General features: G+C 54.9%; 1 protein-coding gene across 1 annotated transcript; it reads left to right on the forward strand.

Annotated features, from left to right (window-relative positions):
* The first annotated feature begins 626 nt into the window (after positions 1-626).
* On the forward strand, positions 627-12,271 carry LOC144341502 (SH3 domain and tetratricopeptide repeat-containing protein 1-like). Its single transcript, XM_078005065.1, has 7 exons — positions 627-959; positions 1,482-1,662; positions 2,838-2,988; positions 6,902-7,024; positions 7,730-7,886; positions 8,847-9,043; positions 11,871-12,271. Exons 1-3 carry the CDS (start codon positions 776-778, stop codon positions 2,869-2,871), a joined length of 399 nt encoding a protein of 132 aa, XP_077861191.1. The 5' UTR covers positions 627-775; the 3' UTR covers positions 2,872-2,988; positions 6,902-7,024; positions 7,730-7,886; positions 8,847-9,043; positions 11,871-12,271.
* Positions 12,272-13,223: the final 952 nt, after the last annotated feature.

Below are 13,223 nucleotides of genomic sequence, written 5' to 3' on the forward strand. Positions count from 1 at the left end.
TGTTGATTATCTCTTTTGTTTTTCCATTCTCTGTATTTTTACTTCCCATTTCCACTCTCATATTTATTATTTTCTTCCTTTTATTTGCTTTGGGTTTAGTTCATTCTTTTTCTAGTTTCTCAAGGTGGAAGGTTAGGTTTTTGATTTGAGATTTTTCTTCGTCTTTGAATGTAGACATTTACAGTTATAAATTTCCCTTTCAGCACTGCCTTAGCTGCATGTTGGAATTTTTGATACACTGTGCTTTTTTTTTTTTTTTTTTTTTTAAAGACAGAGTTTTGCTCTATTGCCCAGGGTGGGGTGCAGTGGTGTAATCTTGGCTCACTGCAGCTTCTACCCAGGTTCAAGCCATTCTCATGCCTCAGCCTCCCGAGTAGCTGGGATTACAGACATGCACCACCCTACCCGGCTAATTTTTATATTTTATTTTTTTATAGAGACGGGATTTCACCATGTTTCCCAGGCTGTTCTCAAACTCCTGGACTCAAGCGATCCTCCCGCCTCGGCCTCCCACAGTGCTGGGATGACAGGCGTGAGCCACCGCGCTGGCCCGGGCTGTGCATTTGTTTGCATTCTTCTCAAATTAGTTTTCAGTTTCCCTGATGGTCTCTTTGACTCACTGGTTGTTTAGGAGTGTGTAATTTCCACATATTTTTGAATTTCTCACATTTCCTTCACTGTTGATTTCCAGTTTCATGCCAGTACAGCTGAAGAACACCTCTGCTTTGGTCTCAGACCTTCTCCATTCACTGAGGCTCATTTTGTGGCCTGGCACATGGTCTGTCATGGGGAATGTCCCATGGGTGCTCGAGAGGACTGTGTATTCAGCTGTTGTTGGGTGGTGTGTGTAACAGCTGTCCATTTGGCGTACCTGGTTTCCTGTGTTAATCTCCGGAATGTTTCTGGCACTAGAAAATCAGAAGCTTTCCACTGTTCCCAGCGCCCTGGCTTTGGGAGAGGTCAGTGAGCCTGTGGCTTGGGAGCCTGGTTGCATGAGAGAAGCATGTGTGGGAACGCCAGGGCCCAGCTTTGAACCCCGTTCCCCCAACATGATGCCGTATGTGGCAGACATGATGCTTGGCTTTGCTCTCTCAGGGTTCCATCTGCGACAGGGGCTACTTGTGCCCCTGGCCTCATCAGCTCAGGCTGAAGGCGGCCCTGGTCCTGGCCAGAGAGGCTTTGTGAAGCAGAAATAGATGGCCTGGTGCAGGGGCCGAGCCTGGCCAGGACCTCAGCCCTGGGAGTTGTAAAGAAGGCCGGCCTCTACCATGAGCATCTGCACCAAGGTGTGCCCATGTAACTGTGTGTTCGGAATCTGTCCTGAAATGGGTGCATGGCCTGTCTGTGCTCAGTCTCCCCACCTATGGGGCCCAGGCTCACAGAGGTGTGAAAGAGGCAAGCATGGCGCAGGGTCCTCCGAGCCCAGCCAGCCTCGCTTCAATGCTGGGAGACTAACGTCTTCCATTTTGTCTTCTGCCCAGGCCAGCTGCGGTCCTTCCAGCGGCTGTGCTACTTCTACGGCACTGTCATGCCCAGTGAGGCCCAGTGTGTCATCTACCATGAGCTCCAGCTCTCCCTGGCCCGCAAGGTGGCCGACAAGGTGCTGGAGGGGCAGCTCCTGGAGACCATCAGTCAGCTCTACCTGTCCCTGGGTACCGAGCGGTAAGGGCTGGCTTTGCAGTGGTGGAGGTGGGGACGGGCAGGGCAGGGAGGGGGGCACAAGAAATCTGGCCCAGGACCCCAGCAGCCCCTCTCCTTTTGATCATTTGGTTCCTTGGCATCAGATGCTTTGAGCTGGTGGGCCTGGGGTCGTTCCAGGGCTGCTGCTGGCCCGTGAGTCCCAGCTTGAGCCTCCCTTGTTGGGTCAAAGGTCATCTCCACCCCAGCAGAGGCAGTACGTGCACTCGGGCTGTTCTTCCTACTATGGTGGCTTTTGTCATCTGACCTCTGACTGCCCCGAATCTTTACTCCTGGCCTTCATCTGTCCCCTTAAATGTGACCACAGCAGCCACCTGTGGCTTCTCTCCCACAGAAGACAGAGCCAGTTGTGTCACCTGCTTCCCTGGGGCAGGGTTTCAAGGTCTCACATCCCATATGTGGCCTACTCGGCTTCCCCCAAGCATCCTGACCTGGTGGGGTAACCATGGCCCTGGCCACTCCACCCACAGGGCCCAGTGACATTGCTGCAGTCACACCCCGTCGAGTGTCAGACTTACTGAGAGAGCAGGGAAGGAGCCAGATTCCATGGGGACCTGGGAGACTGGCTCCAGTCTTGGCCTCAGGTTCACAGAAGGAAAATGGGCCAGTGTGCTAGAGCCATGCTTCTCAAAGTGTAGTCCCTGGACCAGCAGAGCAGGATCCATGTCACCTAGGAGCCTGTGGCAAGTGGGAGTTCTAGGGCCTGCCCCAGGCCTGTGGAGCCGGAAGCTCTGTGGGCAGGGCCAGCAAGCTATAGGGACAGGCCTCCGGGTGACTGTGATACCTGCACACCTTGAGAACCATCGGCCCAGATAGCCTCTGAACACTAACGGCTCCTGGTGCGTCTGGAGAAGACACAGGCCATGTCTGGAAGGCAGGGGAGATGGACTAGCACACTCCTCCTGCCACAGGGCAGCATGATGCTCAATTCCCTCAGAAGGATATCCTTCATCTTTTCCATGCTGTGTGTGTTCACCCTGGCCCTCCCAGTAGCCTGGGAAGGGCAGAACACTGCACACACAAGAGGGCCGTTCCCAGTCCGCACATTCCAGATTCATCTGTCACCAGACCCACAGGAGGAGGCAGACTGGTTCCAGGAGGATGAAAGCCCTTGTTCTGACACCTGTGTCTGATTCCAGGGCCTACAAATCCACTCTGGACTACACTAAATGAAGTCTGGGGATTTTCATTGATCTTCAGAAGAAAGAGAAGGAGGCGCGTGCCTGCCTGCAAGCAGGGAAGATCTACTACAGCCTGCAGCAGAGCGAGCTGGTGGACCTGTACATCCAGGTGAGTGGCAAGGGATGCAGGAGGACCCCTGTGCTGTTCACTCTCTGTCCATCCACCCATCCATTCATCTGTCCATCCATCCATCTGTCCATCCATCCATCCATCATTCATCCATCCTTTTCTCATCCATCTATTCACCCATCTATCCATCCATTCACCTGTCCATCCACCCATCCATTCATCCTTCCATCATCTATCTGTTTACCTGCTCATCCTTCCATCCATCCATCCATCATCCATCCATTCTTCCATCATCTTCCCATATACCTGTGGGTCCTTCCATCTATCCATCTATCATCCATCCATCCATCCTTCCATCCTTCCATCATCCATCCATTCACCTGTTTGTCTTTCCACGCATCCATCCATCCATCCATCATCCATCCCTCCGTCCATCCATCCATCCCTCCGTCCATCCATCCATCTATCATCCATCCATCCTTTTATCATCCATCCATTCACCTGTCCATCCATCCATTCACCTGTTCGTCCATCCATCCATCCTTCCATCTATCTTTCCATCATCCATCCAACTGTTCATCCTTCTATCCATCCGTCCATCCATCATGCTTCTGTTCACCTCTTCGTCCATCCATTCACCTGTTCGTCCATCCTTCCATCCATCCTTCCATCCATCTTTCCATTATCCATCCAACCATCTTCCATCCATCCATGATGCTTTCATTCAGCTGTCCATCCATCCATCCATTCATTCATCATCCATCCTTTTATCATCCATCCATCCATTGAGCTGTTCATCCATCTCTCTGTCCATTCTTCCATCCTTCCATCATCCATTCACCTGTTCATTCTTCCATCCATCCATCATCCATCCATCCTTCCATCATTCATCCACTCGCCTGCTCATCCTTCCATCCATCCATCCATCCATCCTTCTATCATACATCCATTCACCTGTTCATCCTTCCATTCACCTGTTCATCCTTCCATTCATCCATGTATCGTCCATCCATCCATCCATTCATCCATCCATCATTCATCCATTCTTTTATCATCCATTCATTCAGCCACCATCCATCCACCTGTTCGTCCATTCATCCATCCATCCTTCCATCATCCATCCATTCACCTGTTCGTCCTTCCATCCATCCATCATTCATCCATCCATCCATCCATTTTATCCATTCATCCATTTATTCATCCATCCATCTATCATCCATCTATCCTTCCATCATCCATCCACTCACCTCCTGTTCATCCTTCCATCCATCCATTTATCCATTCATCCATCCATCCATCCTTCCATCATCCACCCATCTTTCCATCATCTATCCTTCCATCATCCATCCATTCATCTGTTCATCCTTCCATCTATCCATCATCCATCCATCCATCCATTTATCCATCCATCCATCATCCATCCAGCCATCATCCATCCATCTGTCCATTCATCTATCCATCCTTTTATCATCCATCCTTTTATCATACATCCATTTATCATCCATCCATTCACCCGTCTATCCATCCATTCACCTGTTCATCCATCCATCCGTCCATTCATCCTTCCATCAACCATCCATTCACCTGTTCATCCTTCCATCCACCCACCTGTTCATCCTTCCATCCATCTACCATTCATCCATCCATCATTCATCCATTCATCCATTTATCCATTCATCCATTTATCCATTCATCCATATATCCATCTGTCATCCATTCATCCTTCCATCAACCATCCACTCACCTCCTGTTCATCCATCCATCCATCATTCATCCATCTATCCATTTATCCATTCATCCATCCATCCTTCCATCATCCATCCATTCATCTGTTCATCCATCCATCCATCATCCATCCATCCATCCATCCATCCATCATCCATCCATCTGTCCATTCATCCATCCATCTGTCCATTCATCCATCCATCCTTTTATCATCCATCCTTTTATCATACATCCATTTACCCGTCTATCCATCCATTCACCTGTTCATCCATCCATCCGTCCATTCATCCTTCCATCAACCATCCATTCACCTGTTCATCCTTCCATCCTTCCATCCATCCACCTGTTCATCCTTCCATCCATCTATCATTCATCCATCCACCATTCATCCATCCATCATTCATCCATTCATCCATTTATCCATTCATCCATATATCCATCTGTCATCCATCCATCCTTCCATCGACCATCCACTCACCTCCTGTTCATCCATCCATCCATCATTCATCCATCTATCCATTTATCCATTCATCCATCCATCCTTCCATCATCCATCCATTCATTTGTTCATCCATCCATCCATCATCCATCCATCCATCCATCCATCCATCCATCCATCATCCATCCATCTGTCCATTCATCCATCCATCTGTCCATTCATCCATCTGTCCATTCATCCATCCATCATTCACCCATCCATCATTCACCCATCCTTTTATCCATCCATTCACCCGTCTATCCATCCATTCACCTGTTGTTCCATCCATCTGTCCGTTCATCCTTCCATCATCCATCCAATCACCAGTTTATCCTTCCATCCATCCATCATCCATCCACATATCCTTTTATCCATTCATCCATCCATCCATCATCCATCCATGCTTCCATCATCCATCCATGCTTCCATCATCCATCCATCCTCCTGTTCATCCTTCCATCCATCCATCATCCATTCACCCATCCATTCATCCATCCATCCATCCTTCCATCCATCCTTTCTCCCATCCATCCATTCACTGTTCGACCATCCATCCATCATTCATCCATCCACCCACCAATCTACCTATTAATCCATCCCTCCATTCATCTATCTGTCAATTTGTTTATCCATACATTCATCTACCATCTATCCATCCATATGCACATACATCATCTACCCTCCACCCATCCATACATTATCTACCCACCCATACATACATACAGACATACACACATCATTCCACCCAGCCAGCCAGCCAGCCAGCCATCCATCCATCCATCCATCCATCCACCCATCCATCCACCCACCCGTCCGTCCATCCGTCCGTCCATCCATCCATCCATCCATCCATCCATCCATCCATCCATCCATCCATTCATCCATCCATCCATCCATCCGTCCATCCATCCATCCCAGCATTAATCTATCCACACACTCATCCATCCATCCATGTGTCTACATCTCCTCATCCATTCATCCATCCATCCACTCATTCCTAAGCCACTGCTGAGCACCTGTTGTGTGCCTTTTTCCTCCCTCCAACTGGTTCCCTCATATCCTCCCCCAGTGGCCAGCATCTTCTCCCTGAGGGCAGAGGCGCAGCCCCTCACAGTGCCCAGCACCTGCTCAAATACAGCACATGCTCAAATAATGTGACCACTCAGTTAACACACAGAAGAACTTGCTCCAAGCAACACGTGGCACATCTCCTTACAAAATGAATCTATCATAGTGGCTGTTTTCAGAGGCTTTCCCAAACACAGTGTGATCCGGAACAAATTGTGAAGCCCACGAGCCTGGTGAAGCTTTCATTACTGAGCACCTGCTGTATACCTCCTTGAGCTGAGGAGAGGGATCAAGAGCTCATGGCCAAGAGGGGACCAGGCCCACCCACAAACACTGTTGATGTGGCAGGGATGTGGCAACGCAGAAAGGAGCCAGGGGATGGGCTCCCAGCAATCTGGGGGCCACGGAGACTGGTTTGAGTGCAGGGGGAGTGGGCTAGGGCTAGCCCTGGTGGTAGGATTCACAGGTGTCGGGCTCCTGGGCTGCAGCTGCTCAGTCATCTCCTGGCACTCAGGTGCATCAGTTCATTGTCCTCATGCCAGTGGTGGGGGCAGCCCTAATGCACAGGGTCTGAAAAATGCTCAGGTGTACCTGTAGTGTGTGAGAGGAAGGAGGCTGGAAAAGGTGGGCATGGCCACCTCACCAGGTGTGGGTCTTGAGGGAACTTCTGTCTCCTTTCAGGTGGCACAGAATGTGGTCCTGTACACAGGTGACCCCAACCTGGGGCCGGAGCTGTTTGAGGCAGCTGGAGACATCTTCTTCAGTGGGGCCTGGGAGCAGGAGAAAGCTGTGTCCTTCTACTGGGTGAGCTGGCCTGTGGGCTGATGTGGGTGGGCCTCAGGGGGGCACCTGGAGGGCTGAGGCACAGGTGTGGCAGGGCAGAGGCCTCCCACCTGGAGGCAGGGCCACCCATGCACATGCTAGTTTCCAAGTGGTCTCACCGGGCATGATATTGACCGTGCCCCTGCCCGGGACAAACGCTCGGGGCCTGGATGTGACAATGGCTCTACCCTTGTACCTGATGATCTCAAGCAACCATGAGCGGGAAGTTCTGTCCCCATCTTTCAGATGAGGAAACTGAGGCTCAGAGAGGCACAGGGACATGTCAGAGGACACACAGCATGTCAGTGGGAGGCCCGGGTCTGCATGCACCCCGAAGTGGGACGGCTTCTCCCTTCCTCTGAGCTCACGGTGTGGCTCAGCCCTGGGCACAGATAAATGTGGTGTTTTTAGAGCAGAGAGGAGTGCTGGCTCCCCCGAGTCAGACCCCCGGTGGCCAGGTGGGAAATACGGGTCTGAGGCTGCCGGGTGTAGCTGGATGGGCCTCAGGTGACTCTTCAGCCCCCAACTTGGGTGTCTGAACTGTGTGTTATCCCAGAGCACAGAGCTGTGTGGAGGTGCAGGTGTAGCTGGGGTGTGGGAAGCTCCAAGCACATGTTTGAGCTCTGAGGAGGGCGCTGGGCAAGGTGGGTGCTACGGGAAACCTGACCCCACCTGCCTGTGTGGTAGGACCGGGTCCTGGCCCTGGCAATGACTACAGGCAACCGCAAGGCGGAGCTGCAGCTACAGCTGTGCAACAAGCTGGTGGCACTGCTGGCCACACTGGAAAATCCCCAGGAGTGCTTGGAGTTTGCCTACGTGGCCCTAGCACTCAGCATCACTCTGGGTAAGTCCCCTGAGCCCTACCCTGCCAGGACCCACACTTTGCCAGAGCCCAGCCTCCAGGACTGCAGGGCAGGAGCTGAAACAGCTGCTGGATTTTCCTGGTCTCCTGTCCAGGCAGGCAGATCTGCCCAACTGGCTTCCCCGTCCAGCTGTGCGGCACAGCCCGAGGTCTCACGCAGTGCAGAGCTCCCTGCCTGACTGAGCTCTGTTTCCTCTGCCTGTTCCCGCTGCTGACCACAAGGGCCGCCCAGTGTGCCCTCTGCCTTCCAGACATGCCAGGCATCTCGTTGGTCCCTGTATGTGCCAGGCTGAGTGGCATATTCCCTTTCTCTTGTACCCTTCCCACCCTCATCAACCACCCAGCTCTCTGGCTGATAAAATCCCAATTCCCCTTCCAACAGTCTGCCCCTTAAGGCCGGGCATCCCCTGGTGCTGTGCCAGGGTCGTCTGTCCCCCTCCAGAGACAGGGAACCCTAGGCAGGCCGCATGCCCCAGCGCCTTGTGCCCTGTGGCCCAGTACACAGTAGGTGTGCAGCTGACTCCCCAAAGTAGGGGGCTCCGATTGTGACACACCCAGGAGGAGTCGGATGTTATGTCTGTGGGTTGCCTGGAGCCGGGGTGCCTGGGAGCACCTGGACTGCATGGCTTTTGGGCTCCCCTGGTTAAAACCAGTGAGCATAGGCAGGTGGCTATGTGTAGGCACAGAGCTGGGCCATCCAAGTCCGACTTTGCCAAAGCCTCACAGTAGACAGGGGCAGGCCTTATTAATTCTGCTTTGCAGATGGGAAAGTGAGTCTGGGAACCCAGAAGGGACCGGCCAGAGCTGCCCAGGTGACCGCAGGTGCCTGCAGGCAAGCCAGGTGTACTGCCTGGGGTCTGCATACCTGCTCCAGAGGGGCCTGTGCCCTCCCTGCCCCAGGGAGCCACATCCTCACACCTGCCCCTTTGGCCTCCACCCCAGGGGACCAGCTGAATGAGCGCATGGCCTACCACCGGCTGGCCGCCCTGCACCATCAGCTGGGTCATGGCAAGCTGGCAGAGCACTTCTACCTCAAGGCCCTATAGCTCTGCAACTCGCCGCTGGAGTTCGACGAGGAGACCCTCCACTACGTGAATGTGTACCAGGTGCTCGGTGACATCATCTTCTACGACCTGAAGGTGGGTGGGGAGGGGCAGGGCTTGGGGTGTTCCCGGCCCCCTTGGAGTGGGATCTCCACCCAGACCCCAGAGGCCTGGGTTCCAGCCTTCCTTAGGAATGGCCCAGTGGCCTCCATGGAGCTCTGCAAGTGGCTGGAGGAGCCGGCAAGGTCAGCAGATACAACCTAGCTCCCAAGCTGGCCAGGCCCCACCCTCAAGAACTCAGTCTCAGCCAGGGAGGCTGACACATGAGTAGGCAATGGTGTCCTCTGGATAAAGAAGGAGGATTGCAGTCGGGGGGCCCTCCTGGAGGAGATGACACCAAAGCTGATTCTTGACAGTCAAGTGTCAAGTTGCATTTAACAAAGAAAACAGGGTCGGGAGAAGGACATTTCGGAGGACGGCATCATCCTCACATTGAATCAACGTTGCAAGATCCAACCCAAATCCTGGCGCCTCGTCTAGGAAGCCTGCCCAGGGTGCCAGCCTGCACTGGGCAACTCCTTCCTGGAGTTCCAAGACACCTTGAATTTTCACATCACCCAGGAAGGGTGGGGTGGGACCAGTGTCTTACCATTGGGTTCACAGACAGGGAAACCCCAGCTCAGGGCAGGTGCGGTGGGGCGGGGCCCCAGCCAGCCAGGCTGAGGCCTTGCTGGGTCGGGTCTGTCTCGAGGGGAGGTGCTGTGCTCCCTCTGCCCCCAGCCCTGCAGGGGTGGAGAGCTGGGACTGTCAGACTCAGACCTGGGGTGTCTCCACCCCTCTGCCCAGCAGGCACCGCCCCTCCTCAGCATCGCACCGGCACCGCGTCAGTGCTCCTTATGGGCTGAGGGGCCAGGGCACTCCAGTCCTGCGGCCGAGATCTTGGGGGCCTTAGAACAACATGAGGAGCTGGGGCAGCCCTAAGACCCCGCCGCATATCCCCCACCGCAGGCCTGGGGCTGCCCAGAAGGCCCCCGCCCAGTGCTGACGACACCTGGTGGTCAGAAGTGGTCCCTGTGGCCTCCCAAGTCCCAGCCAGACAGGGAGGTGCCAAGTGTCAGACCTAGAGGGACGCTGCTCACCGCTCAGGGGCTCGCCTGGGACCCAGGTGGACGGGCCTCCCAGAAGAGGCCTTTCTCTGTTTTGGTCAAGCCTGCCGCCCACTCCGCCTGCCCAGGAGGAAGGAAAGGGCCAAGTAGTACCTGAGAGGCCAAAGTCCACGGTTGGGGTTGAGGGGCAGAGGCCTCCTTCACCTCCTTCCCATGCACAGCCCTCCTTCCCATGCACAGTCTTCCTTCCCATGCACAGCCCTCTGGGCCTCATCGTGACTATGCTGTCAGCGCAGGCCAGCTTCCCACAGGGAGGCCCCCTTGGAATTCCCCAAGGGCGGCTGTCTTTCCAAGGCTACACCCTCCTCCTTGTGTAGTAGGCTCTGGACCCAGGGCCCAGAGGAGTAGGAGAAAAAGCCGGGCTGCATGGGGCCTGGAAGGCTGGCAGAGAGGCAGGGGTAAATGGGCATCTTTGCCGATTGCCTCTAAAAAGGGGTCCCCTTTAGTCTACACGTGAGAGCGAGCCCTGGAATAGGTAGGATTAGGTGTGTCCTGGCTCAGCCTGCCACTCACTAGCTGCTGCACACACTACAGGCACATGGAAATGCACACGCAAATGCACACGGGCACAGGCACACGCACACACAGGCGCGCACACACAGACACGCACACACACACAGGCATGCACACAGGCACACAAACACGCACAGACACACAGGCACCCAAATATGCACAGACACATGCACAGGCACACGCAGAGACATATGCATTGGCTGGCTCCTTCCTGTTTAGTTGGGATGCCCCCACCCCTTCAGGAAGCCTTTGCCTTCCACCCCTGGCTGAGTCTGGGGCCTCCTGGGCCCCCCACAGGCTCCTGGGCTTCCCTCTGCCACAGCCCGGGCCACCCTGTGTGGTCAGTGTTCACTCCCAGGTCCCTCAGACTGGGAGCAAGGACATTAGGCTCAGCCACGTACCCAGCACAGAGTCCAGTGTTCGGCTGGGCCGGGGGGCATTGGATGAGCAGTGGCGGTGACTCGGGGCCTTCTCACGCCCCTGCGCCGTGTGTGGGGCGGGGCAGTGGGGGAATGGACTGCTGCATCTTGGACTTTGTCCTTGGCCCTGGGAGTCATCTTGAGATGGTAAAGAGGGACAGGCTAGGCATGGGTCTTAGAGAGGTCCCTTGGGTGACCCCATGTGGAGGAGGCGCCTGGGGAGAAGCCGGGTGGGGGATGGGAGGGTCAAGGAGGAGGTCTGGGAGACGGCATCCCAACCCAGGGATGGTGAGTTTGAGCCAAAGATGCATTGAAAATGGGAGTGGATGTCTGGGGAGTCACACTCCGTCAATATTTCAGGGAACATTGCCAGAGAGAACACCTGTGAGATGGTTTTGTACCTGGCCTGTCCCGTGGAGGGCCTGGAAATGGTCAGCATGGACAGGGGCCAGAGGGGAGCCTGGGTCACTCAACGCTGTGCCCCTGCTGTGGCTTGGAGCCACGGGCCCTGCATGGAACTCTCAGAGCAGGCAGGATCTGCCCTGACCTCAGCCCATGGGGAAAGCAGCCACTGCCTGCAGAGAGGGTGGCACTGGGGCAGGAGACTTGGGGTGAGTGGGGCGTAGGGGCAGTCAGGAAGGCTTCCAGGGGTGTCAGGGTCATCCCCACCTCCTGCAGCTGAGACCACAGCAGTGTCACAGGCTTCAGGGATCATGGGGTGAGCCAGCATTGGCTGGACATGTGGAATGACCTGGAGACAGGAACGGCCTCTGGGAAGACGGGCTCCGAGTCCCCCTTTTGCTGAGCATGACCTGTCCCCTTCAGGACCCGTTTGATGCAGCCGGGTACTACCAGCTGGCACTGGCAGCCGCCGTGGACCTGGGCAACAAGAAGGCACAGCTGAAGATCTACACGCGGCCGGCCACCATCTCCCACAACTTCCTCCTGGACCGTGAGAAGTCGCTCCTCTTCTACCAGAAGGCCAGGACCTTCGCCACAGAGCTCAACATCCGCAGGGTCAACCTGCCTCCTCTGCCACTCTGCGGGTGGGCCCCCTGGTTGGCCCCCAGCCACCCTCGCTGAGGACAGCATCCGAGGGAGTGGGTTTTGTGCAAGGAGGATGGTCTCCTCCCTCTCCTGGTGTCTCCCGTGGCTCATTTTCTGGGAAATGGAGGCATGAAAGCAGGGTTCAAATAGCAATAAATGGTTTTTTTTTTGCAATAACATACCGAAGTCCCCAGGGCATCCTTCCCTGTGTGCTTCCTGGGCTGTGTCTGGGGGCCATCTCCTTCCCTGGTGGCAGCCCGCTGATCTTGGGGATGAGAACAACTGTGAGTCCAACAGACCTGGGCCAGGTCATCATGAGCCTCGGTTTCCTCGGCGGCCAGAGGGGAGATGGTGGTGGAACTCTGGGCAGCTCCTTGCTCTCCCTGCTCAGAGCTCTTGCTGTAGGTCTCGTGCCGCCCTTGCCTTTAACCTTCAGGCCACTGTGCCTGGATGTGGGGGCTGCTAGTGTCCCTGTTCGCCATTGAAGAAATAGAGGCACAGAGAGGTTAGGTGTCTGGCCCACCGTCACACAGCAGGTAGGGGCGGAGACGCAGAGCCCAGTACACTGACCACCACACCACCCTGCCAGCCTGCAGCCAGGAAGATGTCCCCCATTAGGACCCAAGGTCAGCTCCTGGACCTCTCTTGTGGTGTCAGGAGAGCCACAGGCCAGTGAGGGTGGCCCCAGGGATCCCTCACTCAGTGTCCTCTGCTCCCAGACTTGGTTGGGCCGGGCCTGGCCAGTCCCACCTCTGACCACTGGTCAGCCCTGCGGGAAGTGAGATGCGGGGATCTCCGCCTGTGTAGACGCTGCTACCCAGTATTGAAAGCCTTATCTGGGCTGCCCCCCAGCCGTCCCCACATACCCCTCCCCTTCCAGCCTCCGGCCCTCATCCCAGTCCCTGGAAACCCAGGTTTTCCTTCTTGGAATCTTGGCCCAAGGAACACAGCTCACACGGTCTCTGCCAGTTTACGGCAAGGAAACCGAGGTTAGAGACTGTGGGTGTCCCACGTGATTCTCACATACACTGCACTCTCCCAGGCCCCTCTTTTAAACACTTTAAATGAGGTGACTTTCACATCGCATGCAATGAACTATTTCAACGCAAATAATGTGGCATTTGTGCATTC

The sequence above is a fragment of the Macaca mulatta genome, chromosome 6 (assembly GCF_049350105.2).
Source record: "Macaca mulatta isolate MMU2019108-1 chromosome 6, T2T-MMU8v2.0, whole genome shotgun sequence".
Taxonomy (NCBI): Eukaryota; Metazoa; Chordata; class Mammalia; order Primates; family Cercopithecidae; genus Macaca; species Macaca mulatta.